Genomic DNA, 15,205 nt, shown 5'->3' with positions numbered 1-15,205 from the left:
CAACCCACCAGTCCTAACCTAAACACACATTGTACCTCTACCAAAGACAGCTGCTCATCCCAGAATGCCCAATCTTCATCATCCTACCTCCCATCAGGCCCAATCCCATTATCCTACTTCCCATCACGCCCAATCCCAATCATCCTACCTTCCATCACGCCCAATCCACATCATCCTACATCCCATCAGGCCCAATCACCATCATCCTACCTCCCATCGGGCCCGATCCCCATCATCCTACCTCCCATCAGGCCCAATTCCCATCATCCTACCTCCCATCAGGCCCAATCTCCATCATCTTACATCCCATCAGGCTCAATCACCATTATCATACATCCTATCAGGCCCAATCACCATCATCCTACCTCACATTCAAACTTCATTCTGATTGCTCATATATAAAAAAAATTGCTCTCTGCCCCACTGCGCCCCTCACCTTGGCTTTCTCCTCTGACATCATGTAGAGCTCCTGCTCGCTCATCCAGGCCTCGGCTTCAGCAGCATCAAAGTAGTACTGTTGGGCCTTGTGGGCCTCCTCCAGTCGTCCATGGCGTTTGCCTGTCTCCTCCAGGATCTGGGCCCACAGGCGCCGCAGGTCGGCCAGCCGCTGGCGGATCCCCTCGCCACTGAGGCTGTTGTCGTCATTCTTGAGGACCTGCTGGCTCCGCTCAAAGATGTCGTCACAGCGCGGCTGGTGGCCCTGGATCTCCTTCTGCAGGGTCTGGTGGGGGAGAGGTTAAAGGGCAGAAGGTCAGAATGATGTCAGCTGCTTTGAAAGTAGAATACATGAGGTCACCTGGTACAGAAACAGATCGGTCACCCTGATTCTAATTGAAGTACTGTAAACGCTAAGAGCTATATTCTATAGATAGAAATACTGTTCAAGGTTCAAACTGACAGAGGTTGTTTCTTACCTGGTTTTTCTTGATGAGTAACTGGACTGTTTGCAGGCTGTTTCTTACCTGGTTTTTCTTGATGAGTAACTGGACTGTTTGCAGGTTGTTTCTTACCTGGTTTTTCTTGATGAGTAACTGGACTGTTTGCAGGTTGTTTCCGTGGTCTGTAGATATTGCAAGTGGCATTCGCTCTTCAACCCAGAGCTAAGAGGAAAACACAGATATAGGTATGAATAATTTTGGAAGATTGACACATTGATGTAGCAAAAGCAATGACAGCATCTAAACTTAACCACAACTAACCACTTGAAATAAGGGAAGTACTTGGGCAAAGCGGTTTTTCTTCTGACTGACTGAAGTAAGCATTTTAAATCCAGTTGATGGCATACACAGATGCAGACACTTCAGTTCAGAGACCCAACCCAGTCATGTCAAAACACGTGGCCTGCTCCTGCTTGTCTGCCTGAATGGAGTTACTACAGTCATTACATTAACAAAGAGACCATCACAGCTATGAAAGCATGCACCTGCTGCTACTCTCAGCGGGTGCCCCCCCCCCAAAAGAAAAAACGTTTAGTTCTTAAATCCCTTCAGACAAGGTGCTGCTCTGCTGTTCAGCTTCTGCTGCTGTTCCACACTGCCATAGGGCAGCCATTTCACACAAGCACACACAGTATACTGTAGCTTATAAACATTTGCATAAAAATACATTTAACACTTGCACAAGCAGGCATACATAATCTCTCACTCTTTCTCTGAAACACACATGCGCACACCGACACTGACAGACACACACACGACTACGATAGATTCATGTACTTACGATCTCGTCCTCCACGTCTCTGTTGAACTGGTGGATCTCGCGGGAGGCCATGAGGTTTCCCTTCCTCTTCCTCAGAGGGTCCAGCAGCTGCTGGAACTTCTTCTCCACGATGCGGCGCTGGCCGTCCACCTCGTCCGTGTCCTTCCCCTCCAGGCTGAGAACCTGGGCCTGGCTCTGCAGCTCCTCCACCTCCTTCTGACGCACCTCCACCTGGCTCTCCAGCATCTAGGGACACCACACCAGGAGGAGAGGAAATGAAAGAGACAGGATTACAGCAAGCTCTCTCTAGCTCCCTCTCTGGTCAACTGAGAGCATGCGTTCCAGAGCTCTCCGTTTTGTTTGTGCCCTCTCTTTCGCTCGCTCTCCCTCTTCCAGATCAAACAAACAGTGGAAATGCTCTCCCTCTCTCACATGCACACATTTTGGGTCTGGGTTACACAAAGGATACCATGGGTGCACAACCTTTCATTTCACTGTCGCGCATATACAATCAACATGCTCCACTGTAGTTCTACCTCATATTATAGGCACACTGTTTCGCTCCATCGCTCTCTCTGCTTTACTCCCTCCCAGTCTCTCTCCCAGTCTCTCTCCCAGTCTCTCTCACACACACATAGTGGGGGCTCATCTCACAGACACCGAGCTGGCTTATTCACACATCAAGGCTAGGAAGAGATTACGTAATGGGACGGGTGGGGGTAGTGTTGGTGTGTGCGTAGCATGGGCTGTTACATAACGTGGTTAGTCTGCTCATTTCTACTCCACTCGCTAGTATGAATGAACTATGAGCCAACACTTCATATGTTGTGATGGACTCTTTTACTCTGCGCTTCACATAATTACATAATTAAAGTAAAAGTGAAAACAATATCAGGCTTAACATTTAGCTCATCGTTTGGCTATATCGTTTGGCTATGCAAGTGAATTCATCCTGAGGTCAATTCCTGACAGTGGCTTTTACCTAATATGAAACCATGATTTAAAATTATACAGAAATTTGTATTTTACCTGTCCATGCGTGTGACAAAGGAGTCAGGAAAATAAGTAGTATGGTGGCACAACATAACTGAGACATACAACAATTCAAGCTCCAGTAGTCAGCACCTGTTGTTTCTTGAGCAGGATGTTGACACTGGTCAGATCTTTGCCGTAGTCGTCTGATTGGATCTGTCCATCCACTCCCACCAGCCACTTGTCCAGGTCGGCACAGCTCTGGGTGAACAGCTCGGCCTTGTTGGCATCAAACAGACACTTGGCCTTGGTCTGGGTGGTGGACTCCAGGTCATCCCACATCTTATGGAGCGCTGCCAGCTTCTCCTTCACCATGGCCTCAGTCTCCGGCTTCTCAGCTATCAGCTGCATTCCATCCTGGGATTCGGTGGGAGAGAATCACGTTAGGACATTATGGAGATAAATAGAGCTACACTAATGCCATTCAGGAAGGAAGACAATGATTCAGTCAAATCTTTCAATCGGACCTGAGCAATGTGACACTGCTCACGATCACTCTCGGCAACAAGCCGTCAATACTGAACTATCAAACTACTCGTTCTAGTCTGCAGAGCTACTGCGCTGTTTCTGCTGAAAGCTTGTTTTGAAATTAATTCCACTTAAAGCAAATATACTACCGCTTTTTTTTTTATCGCTTTGGTACCATTTTCACATGGTAAAATGTCATAACTCTTAGTACAAAACTCAAAACATATCATCAAAAAGGCTGTTTTTCAAAACTTTAAGCACATTTTCAATTGACTAAGTACCACACAAAATCACACAGTAACCTTTTCACCAAACCTAATCAGTGATTCCTCTAGAAATACCTTTCACATAAAGTAATTGCCTTTCACAATGCAATGCTCACAATACTTTTCATAGGATTCTCTTCTCATTTGTTTGAATAGATTTGAACATCACTTAATCCAACTACGCTTAATGGTTAATCACTTAACCTGTAAATCCGGGAAAACTCCAGGGCTTAAATTCTAGCTAAATGCATAGCGCATAGAATTAAAAGGGTATTGTCGGATATTATTAATCCTAAAATCAGACAGGTTTTCTACATGGACGATACATTGGAGATAATATAAGACAAGTACTGGAAACAATTGAACACTGAAACATCGGGAAGCCAGGCCTGGTATGCATAGCAGACTTTGAAAAGGCTTTTGATAAAGTAAGACTGGAATTTAAATATAATTGCATGGAATATTTCAATTTTGGAGAATCTCTTATACAATGAGTTAAAGTTATGTATTAGTAACCCTAGGTGTAAAATAGTAAATAATGGCTACTTCTCAGAAAATATTAAACTGTCAAGAGTAAAACAAGGTTGTCCACTATCGGCATATCTATTTATTATGGCCATCGAAATGTTAGCCATTAAAATCAGATCCAACAATAATATCAAGGGGCTAGAAATCCAGGGCTTAAAAACAAAGTTGTCATTGTACGCTGATGATTCATGTTATTTTAAATCCAAAATGTTGATCCCTCTACAGCCTCAGAGGATCTAGATAATTTTTCTAACCGCTCTGGATTACAACCAAATTATGATAAGTGTACTATATTACGCATTGGATCACTAAAAAATACAACTATTACAGTGTAGTTTACTAATATAATGGTCTGACGGTGAAGTGGATATACTCTGTATTCATATCCCGAAAGAAAGAAATGATCTCACTACAATACATTTTAATAGAAAGTTAGCAAAAATAGATAAGATCTTGCTACCATGGAAAGGAAAGAACCTGTTTATTTGTGGAAAAATCACCCTGATTAGTCATATCTCAGTTTAGCTATTTGCTTATGGCCTTGCCTACACCTAGCGACTTGTTTTTTTTATTATATGAGGAAAAAAAGATTCCATTTTATTTGGAACAGCAAGCCAGACTAAATTAAATGGGCCTATTTATATAATGAATATGAATTCAGAGGGCAGAAATAATTAAATATTAAAGCATTAGGCCTCTCACTAAAGGCTTCAGTCATCCAAAAGTTATACTTAAATCCGAACTGGTTCTCTAGCAGATTAGTAAGAATGTCTCACCTCATGTTCAAGAATGGCCTTTTTCCCTTTATTCAGTTTACAAACTCATGTTTGGTTATTTAAAATGAAATCTCCAAAATATCACTATTTAAAAAAAAAGCCATACAAAGTGAGTTGCAATTTCAGTTTAATCCACCAGAAAATAAAGAAAATATATTACAACAAATAATCAAAACTGGATAGTCTTCGGAGATACAGTGAGGGAAAAAAGTATTTGATCCCCTGCTGATTTTGTACGTTTGCCCACTGACAAAGAAATGATCAGTCTATAATTGTAATGGTAAGTATACTTGAACAGTGAGAGACAGAATAACAACAACAAAATCCAGAAAAACACGTAAAAAATGTTATAAATTGATTTGCATTTTAATGAGGGAAATAAGTATTTGACCCCTCTCAATCAGAAAGATTTCTGGCTCCCAGGTGTCTTTTATACAGGTAACGAGCTGAGATTAGGAGCACACTCTTAAAGGGAGTGCTCCTAATGTCAGCTTGTTACCTGTATAAAAGACACCTGTCCACAGAAGCAATCAATCAATCAGATTCCAAACTCTCCACCATGGCCAAGACCAAAGAGCTCTCCAAGGATGTCAGGGACAAGATTGTAGACCTACACAAGGCTGGAATGGGCTACAAGACCATCGCCAAGCAGCTTGGTGAGAAGGTGACAACAGTTGGTGCGATTATTCGAAAATGGAAGAAACACAAAAGCACTGTCAATCTCCCTCGGCCTGGGGCTCCATGCAAGATCTCACCTCGTGGAGTTGCAATGATCATGAGAACGGTGAGGAATCAGCCCAGAACTACACGGGAGGATCTTGTCAATGATCTCAAGGCAGCTGGGACCATAGTCACCAAGAAAACAATTGGTAACACACTACGCCGTGAAGGACTGAAATCCTGAAGCACCCGCAAGGTCCCCCTGCTCAAGAAAGCACATATACAGGCTCGTCTGAAATTTGCAAATGAACATCTGAATGATTCAGAGGAGAACTGGGTGAAAGTGTTGTGGTCTGATGAGACCAAAATCGAGCTCTTTGGCATCAACTCAACTCGCCGTGTTTGGAAGAGGAGGAATGCTGCATATGACCCCAAGAACACCATCCCCACCGTCAAACATGGAGGTGGAAACATTATGCTTTGGGGGTGTTTTATCTGCTAAGGGGACAGGACAACTTCACCGCATTAAAGGGACGATGGACGGGGCCATGTACCGTCAGATCTCGGGTGAGAACCTCCTTCCCTCAGCCAGGGCATTGTGGTCCTCTGTAGCTCAGCTGGTAGAGCACGGCGCTTGTAACGCCAAGGTAGTGGGTTCGATCCCCGGGACCACCCATACACAAAAATGTATGCACGCATGACTGTAAGTCGCTTTGGATAAAAGCGTCTGCTAAATGGCATATTTATTTATTTTTATTTATTTATTCCAGCATGACAATGACCCAAAACACACGGCCAAGGCAACAAAGGAGTGGCTCAAGAAGAAGCACATTAAGGTCCTGGTGTGGCCTAGCCAGTCTCCAGACCTTAATCCTATAGAAAATCTGTGGAGGGAGCTGAAGGTTCGAGTTGCCAAACGTCAGCCTCGAAACCTTAATGACTTGGAGAAGATCTGCAAAGAGGAGTGGAACAAAATCCCTCCTGAGATGTGTGCAAACCTGGTGGCCAACTACAAGAAACGTCTGACCTCTATGATTGCCAACAAGGGTTTTGCCACCAAGTACTAAGTCATGTTTTGCAGAGGGGTCAAATACTTATTTCCCTCATTAAAATGCAAATCAATTTATAAAATTTTTGACATGCGTTTTCTGGATTTTGTTGTTGTTATTCTGTCTCTCACTGTTCAAATAAACCTACCATTAAAATTATAGACTGATCATGTCTTTGTCAGTGGGCAAACATACAAAATCAGCAGGGGATCAAATACTTTTTTCCCTCACTGTAGATGAGAGGGGTTGAGGGTAGCTGAAGGATGGGACTAAAAACTAATTATGTTTGTAACCAGTTTATAATAGCAATAAAGCACCTCAGGGGTTTGTGGTATATGGCCAATACACCACAGCTAAGGGCTGTATCCAGGCACTCCGCGTTGCGTTGTGCTTAAGAATAGCCCTTAGCCATGGTATATTGGCCATATACCACACCCCCTCAGGCCTTATTGCTTAAATAGCCCACGTGGTTGTTATGACTTGATTGCTCTGCATTTAGGACTAAATTATCCAAAGGAGAGGGCTGTTCTTATCAGACTGGAGGGAAGTGGGGAGTGTAAGCATCAGCAACAAGCTAAAAAAATAACTACTTTACATGGGGGGAAAACACACACAGAGTTTTAGGGACACACACACTCACAAAACAAACAATCACACAAAACTCCAGAGAGGGGACATGTGCAACGAAATTGTCAAAGAGATCAAAAGAGAAGACATTCGTCATTAAGTTACTGACTTTCTCGATCTTGTCCAGCCACTCCTTGTTGGACTGCAGCTCAGCCATGAACGCCTGGTGTTTGAGCCATTTGCTGTGGAGGTTTCTGGCTTCGTCGTACGACATGTCCTGAGCCGTGAGCATCTTCTCATTGATCCACATGGACAGCTGCACACACCAGAGAGCCAGTTAGTCAGACAGACAGACACACACACACAGACGGACCCACACAACCAACGCTTGGCACCATCCGCAATGACTTATTAATTCCATCTCCTGTATACAGGCAGTAGGAGGCAGCAGGGCGTGTTGGGGGGTGTTGGGGTAGTCCTAGCTGGCATATATGGGTGAGGTGCAGTGGGGGTGGGGGGAAGTAGGTGAGGGGTGTGTCACCTCTTGGCAGTCTTGGAGGAACTTCTGCAGGTCTCTGTTATCCTTCAGCTTACAGAGAAGCTCACTGGCGGCCAAGCGGTTCTTCTTATGTCTACAAACACACACACACACACAGACAGAAGGACAGGGGTTAAAACATGATAGATTTAACAGCTCATGAGAGATGTAACAGCTCAGAAACAGCTGTTTAAAAAATATTATAGGTCATTTTCGATCTTGTTTCATCGCTGCAACTCCCCAATGGGCCCGGGAGAGGCGAAGGTGGAGTCATGTGTCCTCCGAAACAATGTGTCGGAGGAAACACCGTTCAACTGGCGACTGGGATCAGCCCGCAGGCACCCGGCCCGCCACAACGAGTCACTAGAGTGCAAGGAGTCACTTGTGCGCCGTCCTATGGGACTCCTGGTCACGGCCGGTTGTGGCACAGCCCGGGAATGAACCCGGGTTTGTATTAACTCCTCTAGCACTGGGATGCAGTGCCTTAGACCGCTGAGCCACTCGGGAGGCCAATGTATAGGTTATTTTAACACCTAGATGACGTTAAGCAAACATGACAAGTGCCATAAATACAATTTATTCTATGTGTGTAATTCAATTTGTTCTATACATGTAACGTTGCTGACATAATCGTCACTGGAATAAACAACATTTAGTTCTCCACATACACAATAAATCAATCAAATTGTATAGCGCTTTTAACAAAGCATTCAATACCTCTCATCAATAGAGTCCACTTTCTCCTGGATGCGGTCAGCATTGACATTTCCATCACTGACCAGCCTGCGTCCGGTGTCCACCACGGCTTTGATCTTCTCCTCGTTGGCGTCCATGGTGGTCATGAAGTCCTCCTGCTTCTTTATGGCTCCCTCCGCCCCCTCCAGAGTCGTGGGCATCTCAGTATGGGCCAACACATACTCCTGAGAGAGAGCGAGAGGAGGGAGGAAAGGAGAGGGAAGGAGGGAAGGAGAGGGAAGGAGGGAAGGAGGGAAGGAGAGGGAAGGAAGGAGAGAGGGAAGGAGAGGGAATAAGGAAGGAGGTGGCCAGTAAAGGCGTCAGTGTGCCATTCGACTCTTGATCAAGAACAAGCAGGTGACTCCCATGTACTGTAGCCTACTGTAGCATAGTAACAGCGGAGATGGTGTTTATCTCAGAAATCCTTCCAGAGGACTGAGCCAACAGAGGTGTGTGTGCATGTGTCTGATTGGTTGGGATGTGAGCGGTGGTGCTGAACAGTGCAGTGAAAGTCCAGTCAGTGTGGTCCAGCTAAAGCCCCAGAGAGTGTTCTAACTAACAGAGCAGCATGCCTCTCTTAGCATCACACTAATAACGAGAGAGGGGTTCAACCACACAGGAATGCACACAGACACTGATACTTTCTTTAACAATTTGCATGGAGGCCATTATTTATCCAAAGTAAACACTAACTGTGTGATGCATGATGCAGTCCATGCAATTGAGAGTTGCAGTACCAACAACTCGCCTTGTACACTGTGCCATCCCATTTATTCAAAATGTTATGTTATTTTGCTCACTGCTCACCGCCATTTGTCTGTGCCAAATAGGATGGGTAGACGTGTAGGGCTGTCCCCGACAAAAAAATTAACTTGATCGACCGAAAGTCTTCTGTTGTTTCGACGTGTATTTTTCCATCCTATGTGTTTTAATCAAATCAACTATATGTACTGAGCTTGTCGGTTGATTTAAGCGAACTGTTTGATGAAATAATTAAGACACAAATGACTAGAGGGAGTCCGACCGCAATTGATTTGATTGTGCCGGGCTCAGACTTGCTGTGTTAAAGCGAGTGACTGTGTGACTAGCGAGTGACTGTGTGACTAGCACCCGTTGTCTCTCTCTCCTCCCTGCTGCAGCGACCACCACAGAACATCAACAGTGTTTATCGCGCTGTCTGTGTTGCTGAAGCTGCAACATAATTACAGCCATTTCTGACTGAAAAGTTCTGTTACTGAAATCCCTCATTTGTTTATGAAAAACATTCTCTATTCCCTCAACCATTGCTCTCTTTACGTGACACATGTATGCATCGCATGGTTGCTCAGGAGGTAAAGGGGAAGTCAGATGTGTGGAATAAATTTGACTAGTTGTGGAAAAGACTGGAGATCAATAACAAACAAGGTAAGGGGGCTTCCCGACATCACTACAGACCCGGGTTCGATCCCGGGCTGTATCACAACCGGCCGTGATCAGGGCGGTGCACAATTGGCCCAGCATCGTCCGGATTAGGGGAGTTTTTGGCCGGGGGGGCTTTACTTGGCTCAACGCGCTCTAGCGACTCCTTGTGGCGGGCCGGGCACCTGCAGGCTGACCTCTGTTGTCAGGTGAACGATGTTTCCTCCGACACATTGGTGTGGCTGGCTTCCGGGTTAAGCAGGCGGGTGTTAAGAAGCGTGGTTTGGCGGATCATGTTTCGGAGGACGCATGTCTCGACCTTTGCCACCCGAGCCCGTTTGGGAGTTGCAGCAATGAGACAAGATTGAAATTGGGGAGAAAAAGAACAAAAAAAACTTTAACTAAACAAAGGTAAGGAGCATGTGCTGCGTGCATATTCTGTGTGCCAAACAGGTGCTGTTAGATTACAATATTATTTTTCTGACTGATTGAAACAATGTAAACAACACTAAATAAATGATAAGCGTACCAGAGAGTCTGTTGTAACATTTCTTTATTGAAGGGTCGCTTTGTTATTTTATTTTAAAACTAAAATGCATTTTATTTGAAATCGTATGCCGTGTGATGACATGAACGAATGAATGAATGATTGATTGATTGATATATACAGTGGGGGAAAAAAGTATTTAGTCAGCCACCAATTGTGCAAGTTCTCCCACTTAAAAAGATGAGAGAGGCCTGTAATTTTCATCATAGGTACACGTCAACTATGATAGATAAAATTAGAAAAAAAAATCCACAAAATCACATTGTAGGATTTTTAATGAATTTATTTGCAAATTATGGTGGAAAATAAGTATTTGGTCACCTACAAACAAGCAAGATTTCTGGCTCTCACAGACCTGTAACTTATTCTTTAAGAGGCTCCTCTGTCCTCCACTCGTTACCTGTATTAATGGCACCTGTTTGAACTTGTTATCAGTATAAAAGACACCTGTCCACAACCTCAAACAGTCACACTCCAAACTCCACTATGGCCAAGACCAAAGAGCTGTCAAAGGACACCAGAAACAAAATTGTAGACCTGCACCAGGCTGGGAAGACTGAATCTGCAATAGGTAAGCAGCTTGGTTTGAAGAAATCAACTGTGGGAGCAATTATTAGGAAATGGAAGACATACAAGACCACTGATAATCTCCCTCGATCTGGGGCTCCACGCAAGATCTCACCCCGTGGGGTCAAAATGATCACAAGAACGGTGCGCAAAAATCCCAGAACCACACGGGGGGACCTAGTGAATGACCTGCAGAGAGCTGGGACCAAAGTAACAAAGCCTACCATCAGTAACACACTACGCCGCCAGGGACTCAAGTCCTGCAGTGCCAGACGTGTCCCCCTGCTTAAGCCAGTACACGTCCAGGCCCGTCTGAAGTTTGCTAGAGTGCATTTGGATGATCCAGAAGAGGATTGGGAGAATGTCATATGGTCAGATTAAACCAAAATAGAACTTTTTGGTAAAAACTCAACTCGTCGTGTTTGGAGGACAAAGAATGCTGAGTTGCATCCAAAGAACACCATACCTACTGTGAAGCATGGGGGTGGAAACATCATGCTTTGGGGCTGTTTTTCTGCAAAGGGACCAGGACGACTGATCCGTGTAAAGGAAAGAATGAATGGGGCCATGTATCGTGAGATTTTGAGTGAAAACCTCCTTCCATCAGCAAGGGCATTGAAGATGAAACGTGGCTGGGTCTTTCAGCATGACAATGATCCCAAACACACCGCCCGGGCAACGAAGGAGTGGCTTCGTAAGAAGCATTTCAAGGTCCTGGAGTGGCCTAGCCAGTCTCCAGATCTCAACCCCATAGAAAATCTTTGGAGGGAGTTGAAAGTCCGTGTTCCCCAGCGACAGCCCCAAAACATCACTGCTCTAGAGGAGATCTGCATGGAGGAATGGGCCAAAATACCAGCAACAGTGTGTGAAAACCTTGTGAAGGCTTACAGAAAACGTTTGACCTGTGTCATTGCCAACAAAGGATATATAACAAAGTATTGAGAAACTTTTGTTATTGACCAAATACTTATTTTCCACCATAATTTGCAAATAAAATCATTAAAAATCCTACAATGTGATTTTCTGGATTTTTTTTTCTCATTTTGTCTGTCATAGTTGACGTGTACCTATGATGAAAATTACAGGCCTCTCTCATCTTTTTAAGTGGGAGAACTTGCACAATTGGTGGCTGACTAAATACTTTTTTCCCCCACTGTATATATCAATCAAAGTATTGAAATATAGGCCTAAGTAAGTTACGGTAATAAGACTGAACAGGATGCACTCTTAGGCCTACAGCCACGCAGCCGTCATACCCCTCAGGAAGGAGATGCGTTCTGTCTCCTAGAGATGAACGTACTTTGGTGTGAAAAGTGCAAATCAATCCCAGAACAGCAGCAAAGGACCTTGTAAAGATGCTGGAGGAAACAGGTACAAAAGTATCTATATCCACAGTAAAACGAGTCCTATATCGACATAACCTGAAAGGCCGCTCAGCAAGGAAGAAGCCACTGCTCCAAAACAGCAATAAAAAAGCCAGACTACGGTTTGCAACTGCACATGGGGACAAAGATAGTACTTTTTGGAGAAATGACCTCTGGTCTGATGAAACAAAAATATAACTGTTTGGCCATAATGACCATCGTTATGTTTGGAGGAAGGGGGTACTTGCAAGCCGAAGAACACCATCCCAACCGTGAAGCACGGGGGTGGCAGCATCATGCTGTGGGGGTGCTTTGCTGCAGGAGGGACTGGTGCACTTCACAAAATAGATGGCATCATGAGGAAGGAAAATTATGTGGATATATTGAAGCAACATCTCAAGACATCAGTCAGGAAGTTAAAGCTTGGTCGCAAATGGGTCTTCCAAATGGACAATGACCCCAAGCATACTTCCAAAGTTGTCGCAAAATGGCTTAAGGACAACAAAGTCAAGGTATTGGAGTGGCCATCACAAAGCCCTGACCTCAATCCCATAGAAAATGTGTGGGCAAAACTGAAAAAGTGTGTGCAAGCAAGGAGGCCTACAAACCTGACTCAGCTACACCAGCTCTGTCAGGAGGAATGGGCCAAAATTCACCCAACTTATTGTGGGAAGCTTGTGGAAGGCTAGCCGAAACGTTTATTCTGACATTTCACATTCTTAAAATAAAGTGGTGATCCTAACTGACCTAAAACAGAGAATATTTACTAGGATTAAATGTCAGTAATTGTAAAAAACTGAGTTTAAATGTATTTGGCTAAGGTGTATGTAAACTTCCGACTTCAATTGTGTATATATATATATATATATATATATATATATATATATATATATATATATATATATATATGGATCATTTATAAAGCCAGGCACATTAAACAGTTGATTATAGACCTAATTATGTTGGGGTTTCCTCACTCCTAACTTTTCTTAGACAATTAAGGCAAGGGCTGTTTTCTCATCTCCTAAATCCACTTCTGCCTCTGCCGCATTGTTCTCAACACCAATATGCTGGGTAACTTTGCTATTATGCAAATAGCAACATGGTCTAGGAAAAGGCACCAATTCAACATCGCACTAATGTTTTAGAACCGCGGACAGCGACTGCGGGAGAAAGCGCATTTGTTATAAAATTATATTATTTTTATTAGTGTTGCACCATTGTTCTTATGTAATATAACCATATACAATTTCAGTAGCACATCTTAGAATGAAGGACTGTGCCATCCCCACGGCCCCTCAATGGATTAGTCCACTCAGACAGGCGTGAATCAGACTGTTGTCTTGTACACCATGAATTATTTATTTTTTTTGCTACTGCTTGACTAAAGAAATCTCGGTCGACCAACAACCTATCGACCAAACAATCGACCAGTCGACTAAATAGGGTCAGCCCTATAGAAGTGTGTAATGTGATGTTACCTGGTTGTTGAGGAAGGCCTCAGCCTGCTTGGTGTCCCTGAGGAACAGCTGGTGGGCATGGGACTGGGACAGCAGGTTCTGACGGTTCTCCCACATCTTCTGCAGCTCGTTCCAGCCCGTGTCCAGGGCCTGCAGCCTCTGCCTCAGGAACATGTACTGGGCGTCCGTCTGGCCCTGGGTCACCATCTCGCCCATGTCCCTCATCTTCTGGTAGTCCTCCTCGTAGTTGCGGATCTCGTTCTTGATGCCCTCGTGCTGCGCCAGCAGCTTCTCGGCCTCGGCAAGCGTGTTGGGCATGTCCTCTGAGGCGATGGCCGTCTGGGTCTTGGACAGCCATGACTGGAAGTCATCCAGCTCCCGGAGGAACTGCTGCAGCTTGCTGGCCTCGCCCAGGGACTCCTCGCGGTTCTTCAGGGTGCCCTTCATCTCATCCCACACCCCTGTGATCTCCCCCAGACGACCCATGATGCCCTGGGCCTGGTCAGGGTGCTCGGTTGCGAGGCACTCCCCCTCCTTCCCCAGTTCTCCCAGCTTGTCCTCGATGGCGGCCAGGTCACGCTCCATGCCGGTGAGTTTGCGCTGTAGGGCCATGACCCCGGCAAGGTCGTTGCCCAGCTCCTGGGTGGACTCGATCACCTTGGCCTTCTCGCGAATCCATGACTTGGTCTCATTGCACTCCAGGTGATAGTTCTGCACGCCCAGAGCTGAGTTGAGGGAGTCTTTCTTCAGGTCAACTAGGTCACGGAACTGACTCCATCTAGAGAGACGTAGAGAAACACACAGTCAGGGGACAGTGCATTTCCACTAGAGGTTATTAACGGAGGTTAACTGTAGTTGGTGTTGAGATTGATGTAGGATGTTACGCTACCTGGTGTTGAGTTTGTCCTGTTGGGCTTTGATCTCCTTCTCACTGGGGTGACCACTGTGGATTAGTTGCCTAGCAATCTGGTTCACCACGGCAACGCGGGATGCTTGGTTGTTCATCTCTGGCTCCAGACTCTCAAACCTGCAGGGGAAGAGGGGGTACAAATAGAAGGGGAGGTGGAGGTAGAGAGAGGGGGGTAGAGAGGGGGAGGAGGAGGTAGAGAGAGAGGGGTGGAGGGGGAGGAGGAGGAGGTAGAGAGAGGGTGAGGTAGAGAGGGGGAGATGGAAATAGAGAGAGGGGGTAGAGAGGGGGAGATGGAAATAGAGAGAGGGGTAGAGAGGGGGAGGAGGAGGTAGAGACGGGGGTAGAATAGGGGGAGGAGGAATGAGTGTACTGTACTGTACATAAGCATATGGAAACAATGTGATCTTAATGTTAACCCTGTTAACATGCTTTGTTTCCAGTTAAACTGTAATGCCATGTTTCAGCTGTCAGTGTATCACATAGAAGCAAAGCCAATGAAACAGGAGTCTGGAATGGTTCCATGCGGTGGACATTGAGTAAACAGTGTGGAGGGGGAGAGATCATTTCAGACCAGAGACACGTTAGAGTAAACAATCCATTGAACTGCTGTCCAAAACACTAAGCTAACTGAGGACACGGCCT

General features: G+C 45.1%; 1 protein-coding gene across 2 annotated transcripts in view; it reads right to left on the bottom strand.

Moving 5' to 3' along the window:
* LOC311111002 (spectrin beta chain, non-erythrocytic 1-like) overlaps positions 1–15,205 on the bottom strand; it is a 118,443-nt gene that overhangs the window by 17,408 nt on the left and 85,830 nt on the right. For both annotated transcript variants that reach the window (XM_084153684.1, XM_084153683.1), the window contains 9 exons: positions 14,543–14,680; positions 13,675–14,431; positions 8,300–8,502; positions 7,586–7,676; positions 7,214–7,360; positions 2,824–3,087; positions 1,720–1,944; positions 1,011–1,100; positions 437–721 (listed from right to left, as the gene is read on the bottom strand). In XM_084153684.1, coding sequence (XP_084009810.1) covers positions 437–721; positions 1,011–1,100; positions 1,720–1,944; positions 2,824–3,087; positions 7,214–7,360; positions 7,586–7,676; positions 8,300–8,502; positions 13,675–14,431; positions 14,543–14,680 — 2,200 coding nt within the window. The remainder of the gene's footprint in view (positions 1–436; positions 722–1,010; positions 1,101–1,719; positions 1,945–2,823; positions 3,088–7,213; positions 7,361–7,585; positions 7,677–8,299; positions 8,503–13,674; positions 14,432–14,542; positions 14,681–15,205) is intronic.

This window comes from Coregonus lavaretus, assembly GCF_964263955.1.
Source record: "Coregonus lavaretus genome assembly, chromosome: 36".
NCBI classification, from domain to species: Eukaryota; Metazoa; Chordata; class Actinopteri; order Salmoniformes; family Salmonidae; genus Coregonus; species Coregonus lavaretus.
The sequence above is the reverse complement of the archived record's forward strand: the minus strand, read 5'-3'. Positions and strand labels throughout refer to the sequence as shown.